We start from the raw sequence: 14,435 nt of genomic DNA, 5'->3' as shown, positions 1-14,435 counted from the left end.
AAGATCCAGTACTGGTTGTCCTCCATGATTTTGACAATACGCTTGTCGGTTGTAAAGCACCCCAACATGAACTCAGCCATGTCTGCCACAGTGTTAGTTGGCATGACTCCTCTGGCCCCACCGGAAAGTTCAATCTCCATTTCCTCCTCATCCTCCATGTCTACCCATCCGCGCTGCAACAATGGGACGATTCGAAGTTGCCCGGAAGCCTCCTGTATCACCATCACATCATCGGACAACTCTTCTTCCTCCTCCTCCTCCTCCTCCTCCTCCATTAAACGCAGTGAAGCGGACAGATGTGTGGACCTACTCTCCAGCTGTGACGGATCGGATGCTATCCCTAACTCCTCTGTGTGATCTGAGTTATCCCTGATGTCAATCAGGGATTCTCTCAGAACACACAAGAGCGGGATTGTAAGGCTCACCATCGCATCCTCAGAGCTCACCCTCCTTGTGGACTCCTCAAAGACCCGTAGGATGTCACAAAGGTCTCTCATCCATGGCCACTCATGGATGTGAAACTGAGGCAGCTGACTTTGTGGCACCCTAGGGTTTTGTAGCTGGTATTCCATCAAAGGTCTCTGCTGCTCAACCACTCTATTCAACATCTGAAACGTTGAGTTCCAGCGTGTGGGGACGTCGCACAAAAGCCGGTGTTGTGGCACATGCAGGCGTTGCTGGAGAGATTTTAAGCTAGCAGCGGCTACTGTCGACTTGCGAAAGTGGGCGCACATGCGCCGCACTTTCACCAGTAGCTCTGGAACATTGGGGTAGCTCTTTAGGAAACGTTGCACCACTAGGTTGAAGACGTGGGCCAGGCATGGAACATGTTGGAGTCCGGCAAGCTCCAGAGCTGCTACCAGGTTCCGGCCGTTATCACAAACGACCATGCCTGGGCCCAGGTGCAGCGGCTCAAACCATATTGCCGTCTCATCGAGGAGGGCATCCCTCACCTCGGAGGCAGTGTGCTGTCTGTCCCCCAAGCTGATCAGCTTCAGCACAGCCTGCTGACGTCTACCAACGCCAGTGCTGCAACGTTTCCAACTCGTAGCTGGGGTCAATCTAACAGCGGAGGAGGAGGCGGTGGCGGAGGAGGAGGCGGTGGCGGAGGAGGAGGCGGTAGAGGAGGAGGAGGAGGGGGGTGTTCTTCTCGTGTCCCTGCCAGGAATGTTAGGCGGGGAGACGAGGTACACCGGGCCAGTTTGGGAAGCAGTCCCAGCCTCAACTACATTCACCCAGTGTGCCGTCAGTGAAATGTAGCGTCCCTGTCCGCATGCACTTGTCCACGCGTCGGTGGTCAAGTGGACCTTTGTGCAAAGCGCGGAACTAAGGGCCCGCCTGATGTTGAGTGACACGTGCTGGTGCAAGGCGGGGACGGCACACCGGGAGAAGTAGTGACGGCTAGGGACGGCATAGCGAGGTGCCGCAGTTGCCATCAGGTCCAGGAAGGCGGGAGTTTCAACAAGCCGGAACGCCAACATCTCCTGGGCCAGCAGTTTAGCGATGTTGGCGTTCAAGGCTTGCGCGTGTGGGTGGTTAGCAGTGTATTTCTGCCGCCGCTCCAATGTCTGAGAGATGGTGGGTTGTTGTAAAGAAACGCCTGATGGTGCCTTTGATGGTGCAGGAGAAGGAGATAAGACAGGACCAGGGGAGGATGAGGTAGAAGTCAACAAAGTGGCGGAGGCAGATGAAGTGGTGTCCTGGCTCGTCCTCTGGAGTGCATCGCCAGCACAGTCAGCAGTGGCAGTGGCAGAGGCAGTGGCAGAGGCAGTGGCAGTGGCGTGAACGGCAGGCGGCCTTTGTCCTGCCGTTGCTGCCTGCCACTGATTCCAGTGCTTGGATTCCAAATGACGGCGCATTGAAGTGGTGGACAGGTTGCTCTTCTCAGAGCCCCTAATCAATTTCGAGAGGCAAATTGTGCAGACAACACTATATCTGTCCTCGGCGCATTCCTTGAAAAAACTCCACACCTTCGAGAAACGTGCCCTCGAGGTGGGAGTTTTTCGGGGCTGGGTACGAACTGGAACATCTTGGGAGATTCCGGGTGTGGCCTGGCTTCGCCTAAGCTGCTGACCTCTGCCTCTGCCTCTAGCTACCCTTTTTGGTGCTGCACCTGCCTCAACATCCACACTACTTTCCCCGCTTGACATCCCCCCTGTCCAGGTCGGGTCAGTGTCCTCATCATCCACCACTTCCTCTTCCAACTCCTGTCTCATCTCCTCCTCCCGCACAATGCGCCGGTCAACTGGATGCCCTGACGGCAACTGCGTCACATCATCGTCGATGAGGGTGGGTTGCTGGTCATCCACCACCAAATCGAACGGAGATGGAGGAGACTCTAGTGTTTGAGCATCTGGACACAGATGCTCCTCTGTTAGGTTCGTGGAATCGTGACGTGGAGAGGCAGGTTGAGGGACAATGAAAGGAGTGGAGAACAGCTCTGGGGAGCAGGGACAGTTTGGGTTATTGTTCTGTAAAGCTTCGGAATTTTGGGAGGAAGGAAGACAAAACTGTTGGGTAATAGGAGGAGAGGAGGCAGAGTCTGACTGGCTGCTGGACAATGTGCTGTAAGCGTTCTCTGACAGCCATTGCAAGACCTGTTCCTGGTTCTCGGGCCTACTAAGGTTTGTACCCTGCAGTTTAGTTAATGTGGCAAGCAACCCTGGCACTGTGGAGTGGCGCAATGCTTGCTGCCCCACAGGAGTAGGCACGGGACGCCCTGTGGCTTCACTGCTACCTTGCTCCCCAGAACCATTCCCCCGACCTCGCCCACGGCCTCGTCCACGTCCCTTTCCGGGAGCCTTGCGCATTTTGAATTCCTAGTTAGAAATTGGCACTGTATACCAGTAGTAAAAATTGTGGGTGCACGTAACCCCAACATATTCTTTGAATTCCCAGTCAGACACTGGCACTATATGGCAGTAGCAAGAAATGAGGGTATTTGTATTCCCAATATATTCTTTGAATTCCCAGTCAGACAATGGCACTGTATACCAGTAGTAAAAATTGTGGGTGCACGTAACCCCAATATATTCTTTGAATTACCAGTCAGAAACTGGCACTATATGGCAGTAGCAAGAAATGAGGGTATTTATAACCCCAATATATTCTTTGAATTCCCAGTCAGACAATGGCACTGTATACCAGTAGTAAAAATTGTGGGTGCACGTAACCCCAATATATTCTTTGAATTCCCAGTCAGACACTGGCACTATATGGCAGTAGCAAGAAATGAGGGTATTTGTATTCCCAATATATTCTTTGAATTCCCAGTCAGACAATGGCACTGTATACCAGTAGTAAAAATTGTGGGTGCACGTAACCCCAATATATTCTTTGAATTACCAGTCAGAAACTGGCACTATATGGCAGTAGCAAGAAATGAGGGTATTTATAACCCCAATATATTCTTTGAATTCCCAGTCAGACAATGGCACTGTATACCAGTAGTAAAAATTGTGGGTGCACGTAACCCCAATATATTCTTTGAATTCCCAGTCAGACACTGGCACTATATGGCAGTAGCAAGAAATGAGGGTATTTGTATTCCCAATATATTCTTTGAATTCCCAGTCAGACAATGGCACTGTATACCAGTAGTAAAAATTGTGGGTGCACGTAACCCCAATATATTCTTTGAATTCCCAGTCAGACACTGGCACTATATGGCAGTAGCAAGAAATGAGGGTATTTGTATTCCCAATATATTCTTTGAATTCCCAGTCAGACAATGGCACTGTATACCAGTAGTAAAAATTGTGAGTGCACGTAACCCCAATATATTCTTTGAATTACCAGTCAGAAACTGGCACTATATGGCAGTAGCAAGAAATGAGGGTATTTATAACCCCAATATATTCTTTGAATTCCCAGTCAGACAATGGCACTGTATACCAGTAGTAAAAATTGTGGGTGCACGTAACCCCAATATATTCTTTGAATTACCAGTCAGAAACTGGCACTATATGGCAGTAGCAAGAAATGAGGGTATTTGTATTCCCAATATATTCTTTGAATTCCCAGTCAGACACTGGCACTATATGGCAGTAGCAAGAAATGAGGGTATTTGTATTCCCAATATATTCTTTGAATTCCCAGTCAGACAATGGCACTGTATACCAGTAGTAAAAATTGTGGGTGCACGTAACCCCAATATATTCTTTGAATTACCAGTCAGACACTGGCACTATATGGCAGTAGCAAGAAATGAGGGTATTTGTATTCCCAATATACTCTTTGAATTCCCAGTCAGACAATGGCACTGTATACCAGTAGTAAAAATTGTGGGTGCACGTAACCCCAATATATTCTTTGAATTACCAGTCAGACACTGGCACTATATGGCAGTAGCAAGAAATGAGGGTATTTGTATTCCCAATATATTCTTTGAATTCCCAGTCAGACAATGGCACTGTATACCAGTAGTAAAAATTGTGGGTGCACATAACCCCAATATATTCTTTGAATTCCCAGTCAGACACTGGCACTATATGGCAGTAGCAAGAAATGAGGGTATTTGTATTCCCAATATATTCTTTGAATTCCCAGTCAGACAATGGCACTGTATACCAGTAGTAAAAATTGTGGGTGCACGTAACCCCAATATATTCTTTGAATTCCCAGTCAGACACTGGCACTATATGGCAGTAGCAAGAAATGAGGGTATTTGTATTCCCAATATATTCTTTGAATTCCCAGTCAGACAATGGCACTGTATACCAGTAGTAAAAATTGTGGGTGCACGTAACCCCAATATATTCTTTGAATTACCAGTCAGACACTGGCACTATATGGCAGTAGCAAGAAATGAGGGTATTTGTATTCCCAATATATTCTTTGAATTCCCAGTCAGACAATGGCACTGTATACCAGTAGTAAAAATTGTGGGTGTATATAGCCCCAATTCTATTGCTAGGGGACTTGCAGGGTATTTCTGGGGTGAAGGTGGGGGGGCACACCGTTGGAACGGGTATCGGGGTATATATCGGGTATACGGGAATACACTGACAGTGTATTCCATTCAGGATCCTGGGAAAGCTGGGTTGCGGCGATTGAGCCCGTCAGTGCCACGTTACACTGACAAGCTTCTCCCTGGAATTTAGCTCTTATAAGAGCTGTTGGTTGTCTTCTCCTTCCTATCCTAGCCTGTCCCTGCCTACCCAGAATCTAAGCCCTAGCTAGCTGGACGGAAACCTCCGTCCTCGGTGAATTGCAAGCTCAGAATGACGCGAACCTGGGCGGCGCTGTTCTTTTAAATTAGAGGTCACATGTTTTCGGCAGCCAATGGGTTTTGCCTACTTTTCTCAACGTCACCGGTGTCGTAGATCCTGTCCCACCTACCCTGCGCTGTTATTGGAGCAAAAAAGGCGCCAGGGAAGGTGGGAGGGGAATCGAGTAATGGCGCACTTTACCACGCGGTGTTCGATTCGATTCGAACATGCCGAACAGCCTAATATCCGATCGAACATGAGTTCGATAGAACACTGTTCGCTCATCTCTAATCAGGAATGCTTGTAGTCCGGGCTCACAATATCATCCACTATCAGGTCTGTATTTGTATCACCTCCGCCATTTGCCTACAATCCATACTGCTAGTTTTGGCGCCTGATGTTAGTGAAAAGACGAGAGATCAGTCTCTATAAAACACCTAAAATGTGTTTATATCGCTGGCACCTAGAACTACATCCGTCTCTCTAATTGACCACACTAAGCCGCGGCTAAGGAAAGTCATTTTATTTATTCAGAAATGGCTACAGTAAAGCAGTGGCCTCCAACTGCTGCAAAACTACAAGTCCCGATAAACCAGCAAGCAGTCAGTATACGCTAGTAAACTTCGAAAGTAACTCCAGCACGGATCGGTCGATGTATAAAATATAGCCTTTATTCGAAATCCATTAAAAAGATATTCTGACAGCAACCATCGGTAATTCGTACAAGTGCATAGATGTAACTGCTACGCGTTTCGGGACTATGAACGTCCCTTCCTCATGGCATACTGGAATTATCACACACAAACCTTTTTATAAAGCACCCATAACAAAATAGCCATTATGATGTGTGAAGAAATGTCTTGAAAGGTTGGATACATTCTCTACGCCCTTAGATCGGTCAGTAACGTTCTGAAATTCTGACTTTTAAATTACGGATTGTGCATCCAACATACATTAGTTCACACACCGTACATTCTGCTATATATACCACATGGTGGCTATTACAATTTAGAAATTTGTTAATATAAAACTCTCTCACACATCATAATGGGAATACAAGTACATTGAAATTCAAACATCATGTGATTGTTGTGTGTGTGTGTGTGTATATATATATATATATATATATATATATATAATGTTCCATAGTTTATCTCACTATGTTGTTATTTTACATCACATGTATAGTTAAAGTGTAAATTTTTAACAGACAGGAAGGATGTTAGAAATCCTGTGTATATTTGTTCTTTGAGGATCTATGCAAAAAATATTCCGCCATTTTTCCCTAGGGGTTAAGTGTTTTTATGGGAGGAGCTATTTGTTATGGGTGCTTTATAAAAAGGTTTGTGTGTGATAATTCGAGTATGCCATGAGGAAAGGACGTTCATAGTCCCGAAACGCGTAGCAGTTACATCTATGCACTTCTACCAATTACCGATGGTTGCTGTCAGAATATCTATTTAATGGATTTCGAATAAGGGCTATATTTTATACATTGACCGATCCACGCTGGAGTTCCTTTCGAAGTTTGCAAGTTGTTTCAGCTGGGTGAGTCCACCGGCTTCCGTGCACATCGGCCAGATGGAGACACTAATAAGATCTATGTAAGGGTGAGCTGAGCAACTTTTTCTTTAGTATACGCTAGTAGTCGTGGCTCTGCAATAGCTGGAGAGCGGTAGGTTGAAGATCAGGCACATCCTAAACAGGATCATTTACTGCAGAGAAGGTTACGGAGTCAAATTCCATTAAAAGCCATTAACGGACTCATGTCACATTTCTGTCTCTACACAGATGCCAACATCTTCTCCTTCTTATCGGATGGTGGTCCGCGTCCACGTTTCAGGAGAAGGTTGGCGCGCATGGAGGATCGGGAATGCCGCCTGAAGACACTGCTGTTGCGAGTCGGAGACTTAGGACTTGGTTACGATTCTGAAGAGACTGTCCTGTTCAAGTACTGCGGGGGAGGATGTCCCAGATCCCGTACAAACCATGACCTGACTCTTTCACGTCTGCTGCAGAAGAACGACCTCCCATTCCTTCTGGAGGAGAAAATATTTGGAGGACCCTGCTGCCGCCCCACACACTATGAAGATGTCGCCTTTCTGGATGACAGTCACCGGTGGCATACGGTGGAAAAGCTGTCAGCAGCAGCGTGTAGCTGTGTAGGGTGAAGAGCCACAAGTGGAACATACAGCCGCTCAGTAGTGAAACGTTTATGAATTTCTTCTATTCAGCGCTGCCTTCAAGATGGCACCAAAGAGCTCTTCAAGTAGACGCAGCAGACCAGAGGACATAACTGGAGATTCACGTCGAGGGCTCCAGACCAATATGGAGTCATCTGAGATTCTGACGTCCAATGGCAACAAAACCATAACCCCGCTGTAGAGGCTTTATGGGCTGATGTAAATAAAGTCAGAACAGGGGGAAATGATGCTAGTAGTCGCTTGCACCCCATGTTTCTACTGCCCCATACTAGACACATTATAGAACAGTAGGGTGAAGGGACTTCTAGCATCATAGATCACAACGTCCTTGTCTCTGGACCACATTTGGATCCAGATTTTCTAGAGTGTATTTGCCCATGTGCACGGGGCCTAATAATATACAAGACATATAATGATAAGTTCTGCAGCTGATATACCTTGACTCTTCATTATTCCCTATCTGAAAGATCTGCGCACTAAAGGGATACAATTTGCTTCTATGGGGAACTACCCTCATTTCTCCTTGTACTAGTTTTCCTAAACCTGCCCTATCCAGGGGTAAAGACTTGTACAAGAGAAATATTCCAGTTCACTCACATCAAGCAGATACACAAAGTATATTGAAGGTTTGCAGAACTTGTCATTAGGGAACGATTAAAGGATTTTTTCAGGGAAAATGTATGGCATGACCTTATAGGGGTTGCGCTGTTAAAGACACATCTCCTTGTCAGATCACGGGGGAGGGGGGGGGGGGGGGAGTCTGACTGCAAGGTAAAGAGAATGGGAGACTGAAAGTCCCCCTAAAACTTCCTTGTGAATGGAGTTTGCATGCACTTGTGTGACCAGCGCTCTATTCACTACTATGGGGCTAGGGGGCGCTGCCACAGATTGCAGTCCAGGCAGTGTCATAGTAGAGCATGTAATGCTGGTCACACAAGCACATGCAAGCTCCATTCACAGGGAGGCTTTAGTTCCCCCATTTTCCTGATCGCTGGGGTACCCGATGGTCAGACCCCCAGCGATTGGACAATTAAAGGATAGGGAATAATTGTCCTTAATGACACAACTACTTTAGAGGGGCTGTCCCACTACAGGCCTTTATCCTCTATCCACATATCTAGAATTGCTTTTTTGCAGCTGGAGAATACGTTTTTTTTTTTTTAAAAAAAAAAAGACAAAAAAAACTATTTATGTACAGATAACTTATTTATTTATTCAATTGCAGATCTTAAGACAAATAAAATAACATTTATAAAATAAAATCGCTCAGAAATTTTCACTCGACTTCCCGTTGCACCATGTGCTGATGGAGTGCAGTAGAGGCACTTTGGTAATGTAGGAATCAATGCAGGGAGCTAATAGCTCTATGTATGACCACTGTAATATCAGCGCTGCTCCACTAGCAGGCAGTATACAGAGGATTTCTAATGATCAGATTCCACCATAAGAATCAAAAGTGTCGATGCTTTTCCTAATCGTACAATCCCCAAGTCACTGAGCTGGAGCCATCTGACTGTGTCAGAACTGTCACAGGCCAGGACAGGGGTCCTGCAGCGAGATATGTCAACACCTGAAAAGGAGTCCAGACTTCATCAGCTCACAGGTAGATTTCTGCAGATAACTGAGATCCGTCGCTCTCGGGGCACAGGCACGCCATTGAAGAAGGATTCCTCACCACGCAGGATTTCATGGGTAAAGTTGTAGCGCGCGACACCACTGAGATGAAAGGTGATAAGGTGAAGGCGACACACGCACAAAACATACATGCTAAATATTAGCTGTGCTAAATGACATGTGTCAGGGGAACAAGGATCGGCCATGTTGGATTTCAAAATGCCTGATCCTTTTGTGCCTGGAAAAAAGTTGCTGCCACAGCTCTGACAGCTCCAAGTTGCCATGCTCTGAATACAGGCAAATACGTACACGGCTAAGCAAAGCAGCAATGTCTATCTGGAAGGATCAAGAGAGATGTAGCTGACCGAGCACTCGTCTGACAGCTGTCTAATGTGTATGCCAGCCTTAATCTTATGTGTATGAGAACCATAGACATCCGGATGTCAGCAGATCTTACAGCTTTAGCAGGATCTGTCAATGGCCTGGAGATATTTCAGGTCTATGGCCTGCATTACCTTAGGAAACATACAGGTCATCTACTAAGGTGGTGACTCTTGCGGCTGACAAATGATCTACACAATGATGACTCTACAGGCACAAACTAAAGGGCAATAGATGACCAATGGTAAACTTCCAAGGTCTAGGGCACAACCAGGGGAGCACAGAGTAAATTAATGTACCCAATACTGCATATACAGTCCTATGAAAAAGTTTGGGCACCCCTATTAATCTTAATAATTTTTAGTTCTAAATATTTTGGTGTTTGCAACAGCCATTTCACTTTGATATATCTAATAACTGATGGACACAGTAATATTTCAGGATTGAAATGAGGTTTATTGTACTAACAGAAAATGTGCAATATGCATGAAACCAAAATTTGACCGGTGCAAAAGTCTGGGCACCTCAACAGAAAAGTGACATTAATATTTAGTAGATCCTCCTTTTGCCTCTAGTCGCTTCCTGTAGCTGTTAATCAGTTCCTGGATGAAGGGATTTTGGACCATTCCTCTTTACAAAACAATTCAAGTTCAGTTAAGTTTGATGGTCGCCGAGCGTGGACAGCCCGCTCTCAAATGATCTGAAAACAAAGATTGTTCAACATAGTTGTTCATGGGCAGAATACAAAAAGTTGTCTCAGAGATTTAACCTGTCAGTTTCCACTGTGAGGAACATAGTAAGGAAATGGAAGAGCACAGGGACAGTTCTTGTTAAGCCCAGAAGTGGCAGGCCAAGAAAAATATCAGAAAGGCAGAGAAAAAGAATGGTGAGAAGAGTCAAGGACAATCCACAGACCACCTCCAAAGAGCTGCAGCATCATCTTGCTGCAGATGGTGTCACTGTGCATCGGTCAACAATACAGCGCACTTTGCACAAGGAGAAGCTGTATGGGAGAGTGATAAGAAAGAAGCCGTTTCTGCAAGCACGCCACAAACAGAGTCGCCTGAGGTATGCAAAAGCACATTTGGAGAAGCCAGCTTCATTTTGGAAGAAGGTCCTGTGGACTGATGAAACAAAGATTGAGTTGTTTGGTCATACAAAAAGGCGTTATGCATGGCGTCCAAAAAAAGCAGCATTCCAAGAAAAACACTTGCTACCCACTGTAAAATTTGGTGGAGGTTCCATCATGCTTTGGGGCTGTGTGGCCAATGCCGGCACCGGGAATCTTGTTAAAGTTGAGGGTCGCATGGATTCCACTCAGTATCAGCAGATTCTTGAGAATAATGTTCAAGAATCAGTGACGAAGTTGAAGTTACGCCGGGGATGGATATTTCAGCAAGACAATGATCCAAAACACCGCTCCAAATCCTCAGGCATTCATGCAGAGGAACAATTACAATGTTCTGGAATGGCCATCCCAGTCCCCAAACCTGATTATCATTGAACATCTGTGGGATGATTTGAAGCGGGCTGTCCATGCTCGGCGACCATCTAACTTAACTGAACTTGATTTGTAAAGAGGAATGGTCCAGAATCCCTTCATCCAGGAACTGATTAAAAGCTACAGGAAGCGACTAGAGGCTGTTATCTTTACAAAAGGAAAATCTACTAAATATTAATGTCACTTTTCTGTTGAGGTGCCCAGACTTTTGCACTGGTCACATTTTGGTTTAATGCATATTGCACATTTTCTGTTAGTACAATAAACCTCATTTCAATCCTGAAATATTACTGTGTCCATCAGTTATTAGATATATTACACTGAAATGGCTGCTGCAAACACCAAAATATTTAGAACTAAAAATTATTAAGATTAATAGGGGTGCCCAAACTTTTTCATAGGACTGTATAAGACACAGAACCCCTCCATAAAAACATAAGGATGAAATATGGAGCACTCACCTCATTATATACAGACAACGTCTGGGCAGCAGTAGATCCGCTCGCTCCTCCGGGTTATCCACAGACACCAGCCGCATGACGCTGTCAGATAACAGGCAGATCCCAGCAATGGTGCTACCACAGAACTGGTAAGGGAGAGGCAAGATTAGCTGCACACATACCCAATTCACATGGAGGTCACTGCTTCATTGTGCAACATGGAAGTTCTTGAGGACCAAGCCTATACAAGCTCATACACCAGACATCCTTCCTTACCTTTATACTGTCCACGTGTGGTTTGATGTACCCATCTTTCTGGAGGTCTAAGACATGGACAAGGGATAGTTGGTTTTCTCCAGGAGGAAAAGCTTTATCTCTCACCCTTTGTATGACAGTAGAGGATTCTGGAGACCAGTGCAGGCGCTCAACCTCCCGGAAGCCATGGATTGCCTGCAGGGAATGAAGGGGTAAAGGTTTGGTTTGTGACCATGTTTTGTAGGGTATTTAGCAAACACATGAACAAGGGGTTTTCTGGCTAAAACATATTGATAACCTTAGGAGAGGTCATCAATATCAGATATCAATATCAGTGGCGGTCCAACACCGGAATTACATAGTATATAGAGCAGGAAGCAGACAGCTCAATCCACTGTGTAGTGGCCGTGCAGAGTTACTGCAATTCAGCTCCTATTTACACTGAAGGAATCAGGAATGGCCATTCCATAGTGGACGGAGCTGTACACTTCAGCGGTGGGGCTTTCACTCATCTAACACCTTTTGACAGAAAACCCCTATAAGACTAAGGCCCCACGTACAGGGCTGCAGCAAAAACCACTTTGGGGAAAAAACCGCGGTGGCAAAGCATCATGGTTTTTCACCCAGTGTTTTTCAAAGAAGGTCTGCAGAGGTTTCCTCTAGAGAATTTGTGCTTCCATTATACCGTATAAGGAAACTGCCAGCATTGCTGTAGGTGTAATAGACATGCAGCAATTTACAAAACAGCGACGGTATTGGAAATCGCAGTGATTCCAAAGCGCATATTTCTAAGTAATGTCAACTTTTAAGTGACTGTAAAACGCTGAGGCCAAACTGCAGTGTTTAAATGGATCCTATCATTAAAACACAATTTTTTGTGACTAACACGTAGGAATAGCCTTAAGAAAGGCTATTCTTCTCCTACCTTTAGATGTCTTCTCCACACCGCCGTTCGGTAGAAATCCCAGCTTTCATCGTTATGCAAATGAGTTCTTTCTCAGCACTGGTGGCGTCCCCAATGCTGTGAGAGAACTCTGCAGCATCGCCTCTATCTTCTTCAGGAACGGCCTCTTCACGTCTTCTTCAGAGCTGACTGCGCATGTCCACAGGCCACAAGAAAATGGCCGCTTACTTACTGTATAAGAGGCCATTTTTCTCGTGGCCACGGGCATGTGCAGTCGGCTCTGCCCAAGGCCTAGAAGTTTGACCCTCAGCGCCGTAAGAAGACGTTCCTGAAGAAGATGATTGCTGAAAAATAAAGAAGACAAAGGGGCAGATTTATGATGACTGGCACTATTAGGGCTAGTTCACACGTGGGCAAAGGGGAGGTTTTTGACAGCGGAATTCGCTTCAAAAACCTCTCCTTTAACATGGTGGTCTATGTAGACCACTAGCTTTTTTTTTCCTCCTAGCGTTTTCCGCCTGAAGAAGCGACATGACCTTTCTTCAGGCGGAAAACGCCTGAAGAATTGCATAGAAGTGAATGGGAGGCGAAAACTGCGCGGTAAAAAACCGCGCGGTTTTTTGCACACAAAAAAACGCGCGGTTTTCGCCTGCAGTTTCTATAGCACATATAGGAAAAAAAAACCCTAGCGAAAACCGCTAGCGAAAACCGCGTCAAAAACCTCGTCAAAAACCGCGTGGAATGCAAAAAACAGCGTCAAAAAAACTCCCCGAGGTTTTTTACCTCGCACAAATAAGCTAGGCGGTTTTCACGTGTGAACTGACCCTTAGCCTTCACAACCCATGAAAGTGCAAGAGTCGCACGCCTCCTCATAAATGACGCACACTCTCCGCTATACCCTGCAACTGGAGGAGCAATGTATACCAATGGCCCCATCCCTGCAAGCCCTCACCTGGCGAGGACAGCGCAAAAAATAGAGAGTCGAAATTGCAAGTTTTTATGCCTTATATGCCAGAAAAGAAGTGATGCTCAAAACAAAATTAATCTGCCCCATTATCTCTTCAGTTGTTTTTGCAGACACATTGCTGTGTTTTGCTGTGTAAGGGGGCAAAAATAGCAGAGACAAATCTCAGTAATCCCTGAGGTAGGAAACCGTTTACAGGTCAGAAAACATGGTGAATAGGGGCCACATGGTGGCTCAGTGGTTAGCACTGTAGCCTTGCAGCGCTGGAGTCCTGAGTTCGAATCCTGCCAAGGACAAACCATCTGCAAGGAGTTTGTATGTTCTCCCCGTGTTTGCACGGATTTCCTCCCATTCTACAAAGACATACTGATAGGGAAAATGTACATTGAGAGCTCTATATGGGGCGCACAATCTACATTAGCAAAAAACCAAAAAAAAAAAAACATGGTGGACAGGGAAAGCGCAATATATATACTAAGCGTGACCTCCAATATCTGTATAACATAGAAGGCACAGACATACAGACCATAACCTGGGCACTGTGACGGTATACTCCTATTCACAATGTGCATTACAGCTGCGACATTTTGAGGGCTAAAACGCATAGTCCAACAAGGTCATTATTCACACTCACGTCATCCCAGTGGCCGCTCTCGTAGCGCTTCTTCCTCAGCACCGGCTCCAGCTCCCGGCACAGTCCGGCCTCCTCCTCGGCAGTGATGAAGTCCGGCTGCAGGGTGAGGCCGAGGGACAGCTGGGACAGCACGGACGGAGAGGACGAAGAGATCTGGTTATGAGGCAGCGGAGCCGCATGATGACACCGGGCCCGGAGCCCTGAAACTACCAGAGCAAGAGCCCGCGGCCTACTGACAGCGCAGAGCAACAGCCGCATGTTACCAAGGTAACAGCCAGCACTGGGCGCCGCCATGTTGTGACCGCGCAGTGCATTGTGGATGATGGTG

The 14,435-nt window shown here is 46.1% G+C and overlaps 1 protein-coding gene across 1 annotated transcript; it reads right to left on the bottom strand.

The window, feature by feature from the left end:
* Positions 1 to 8,614: 8,614 nt before the first annotated feature.
* Positions 8,615 to 14,401, bottom strand: ALKBH7 (alkB homolog 7). The gene is made up of 4 exons (XM_075276046.1): positions 14,108 to 14,401; positions 11,627 to 11,800; positions 11,372 to 11,496; positions 8,615 to 9,130 (listed from the first exon to the last, which is right to left on the bottom strand). The coding sequence occupies exons 1-4, from the start codon at positions 14,399 to 14,401 to the stop codon at positions 9,007 to 9,009; spliced, it is 717 nt and encodes a 238-aa protein (XP_075132147.1). The 3' UTR covers positions 8,615 to 9,006.
* Between the last annotated feature and the right edge of the window lie 34 nt (positions 14,402 to 14,435).

Source organism: Leptodactylus fuscus, chromosome 5 (assembly GCF_031893055.1).
Source record: "Leptodactylus fuscus isolate aLepFus1 chromosome 5, aLepFus1.hap2, whole genome shotgun sequence".
NCBI classification, from domain to species: Eukaryota; Metazoa; Chordata; class Amphibia; order Anura; family Leptodactylidae; genus Leptodactylus; species Leptodactylus fuscus.
Note: the sequence above shows the minus strand (reverse complement) of the source record. Positions and strands in the feature narration are given on the sequence as shown.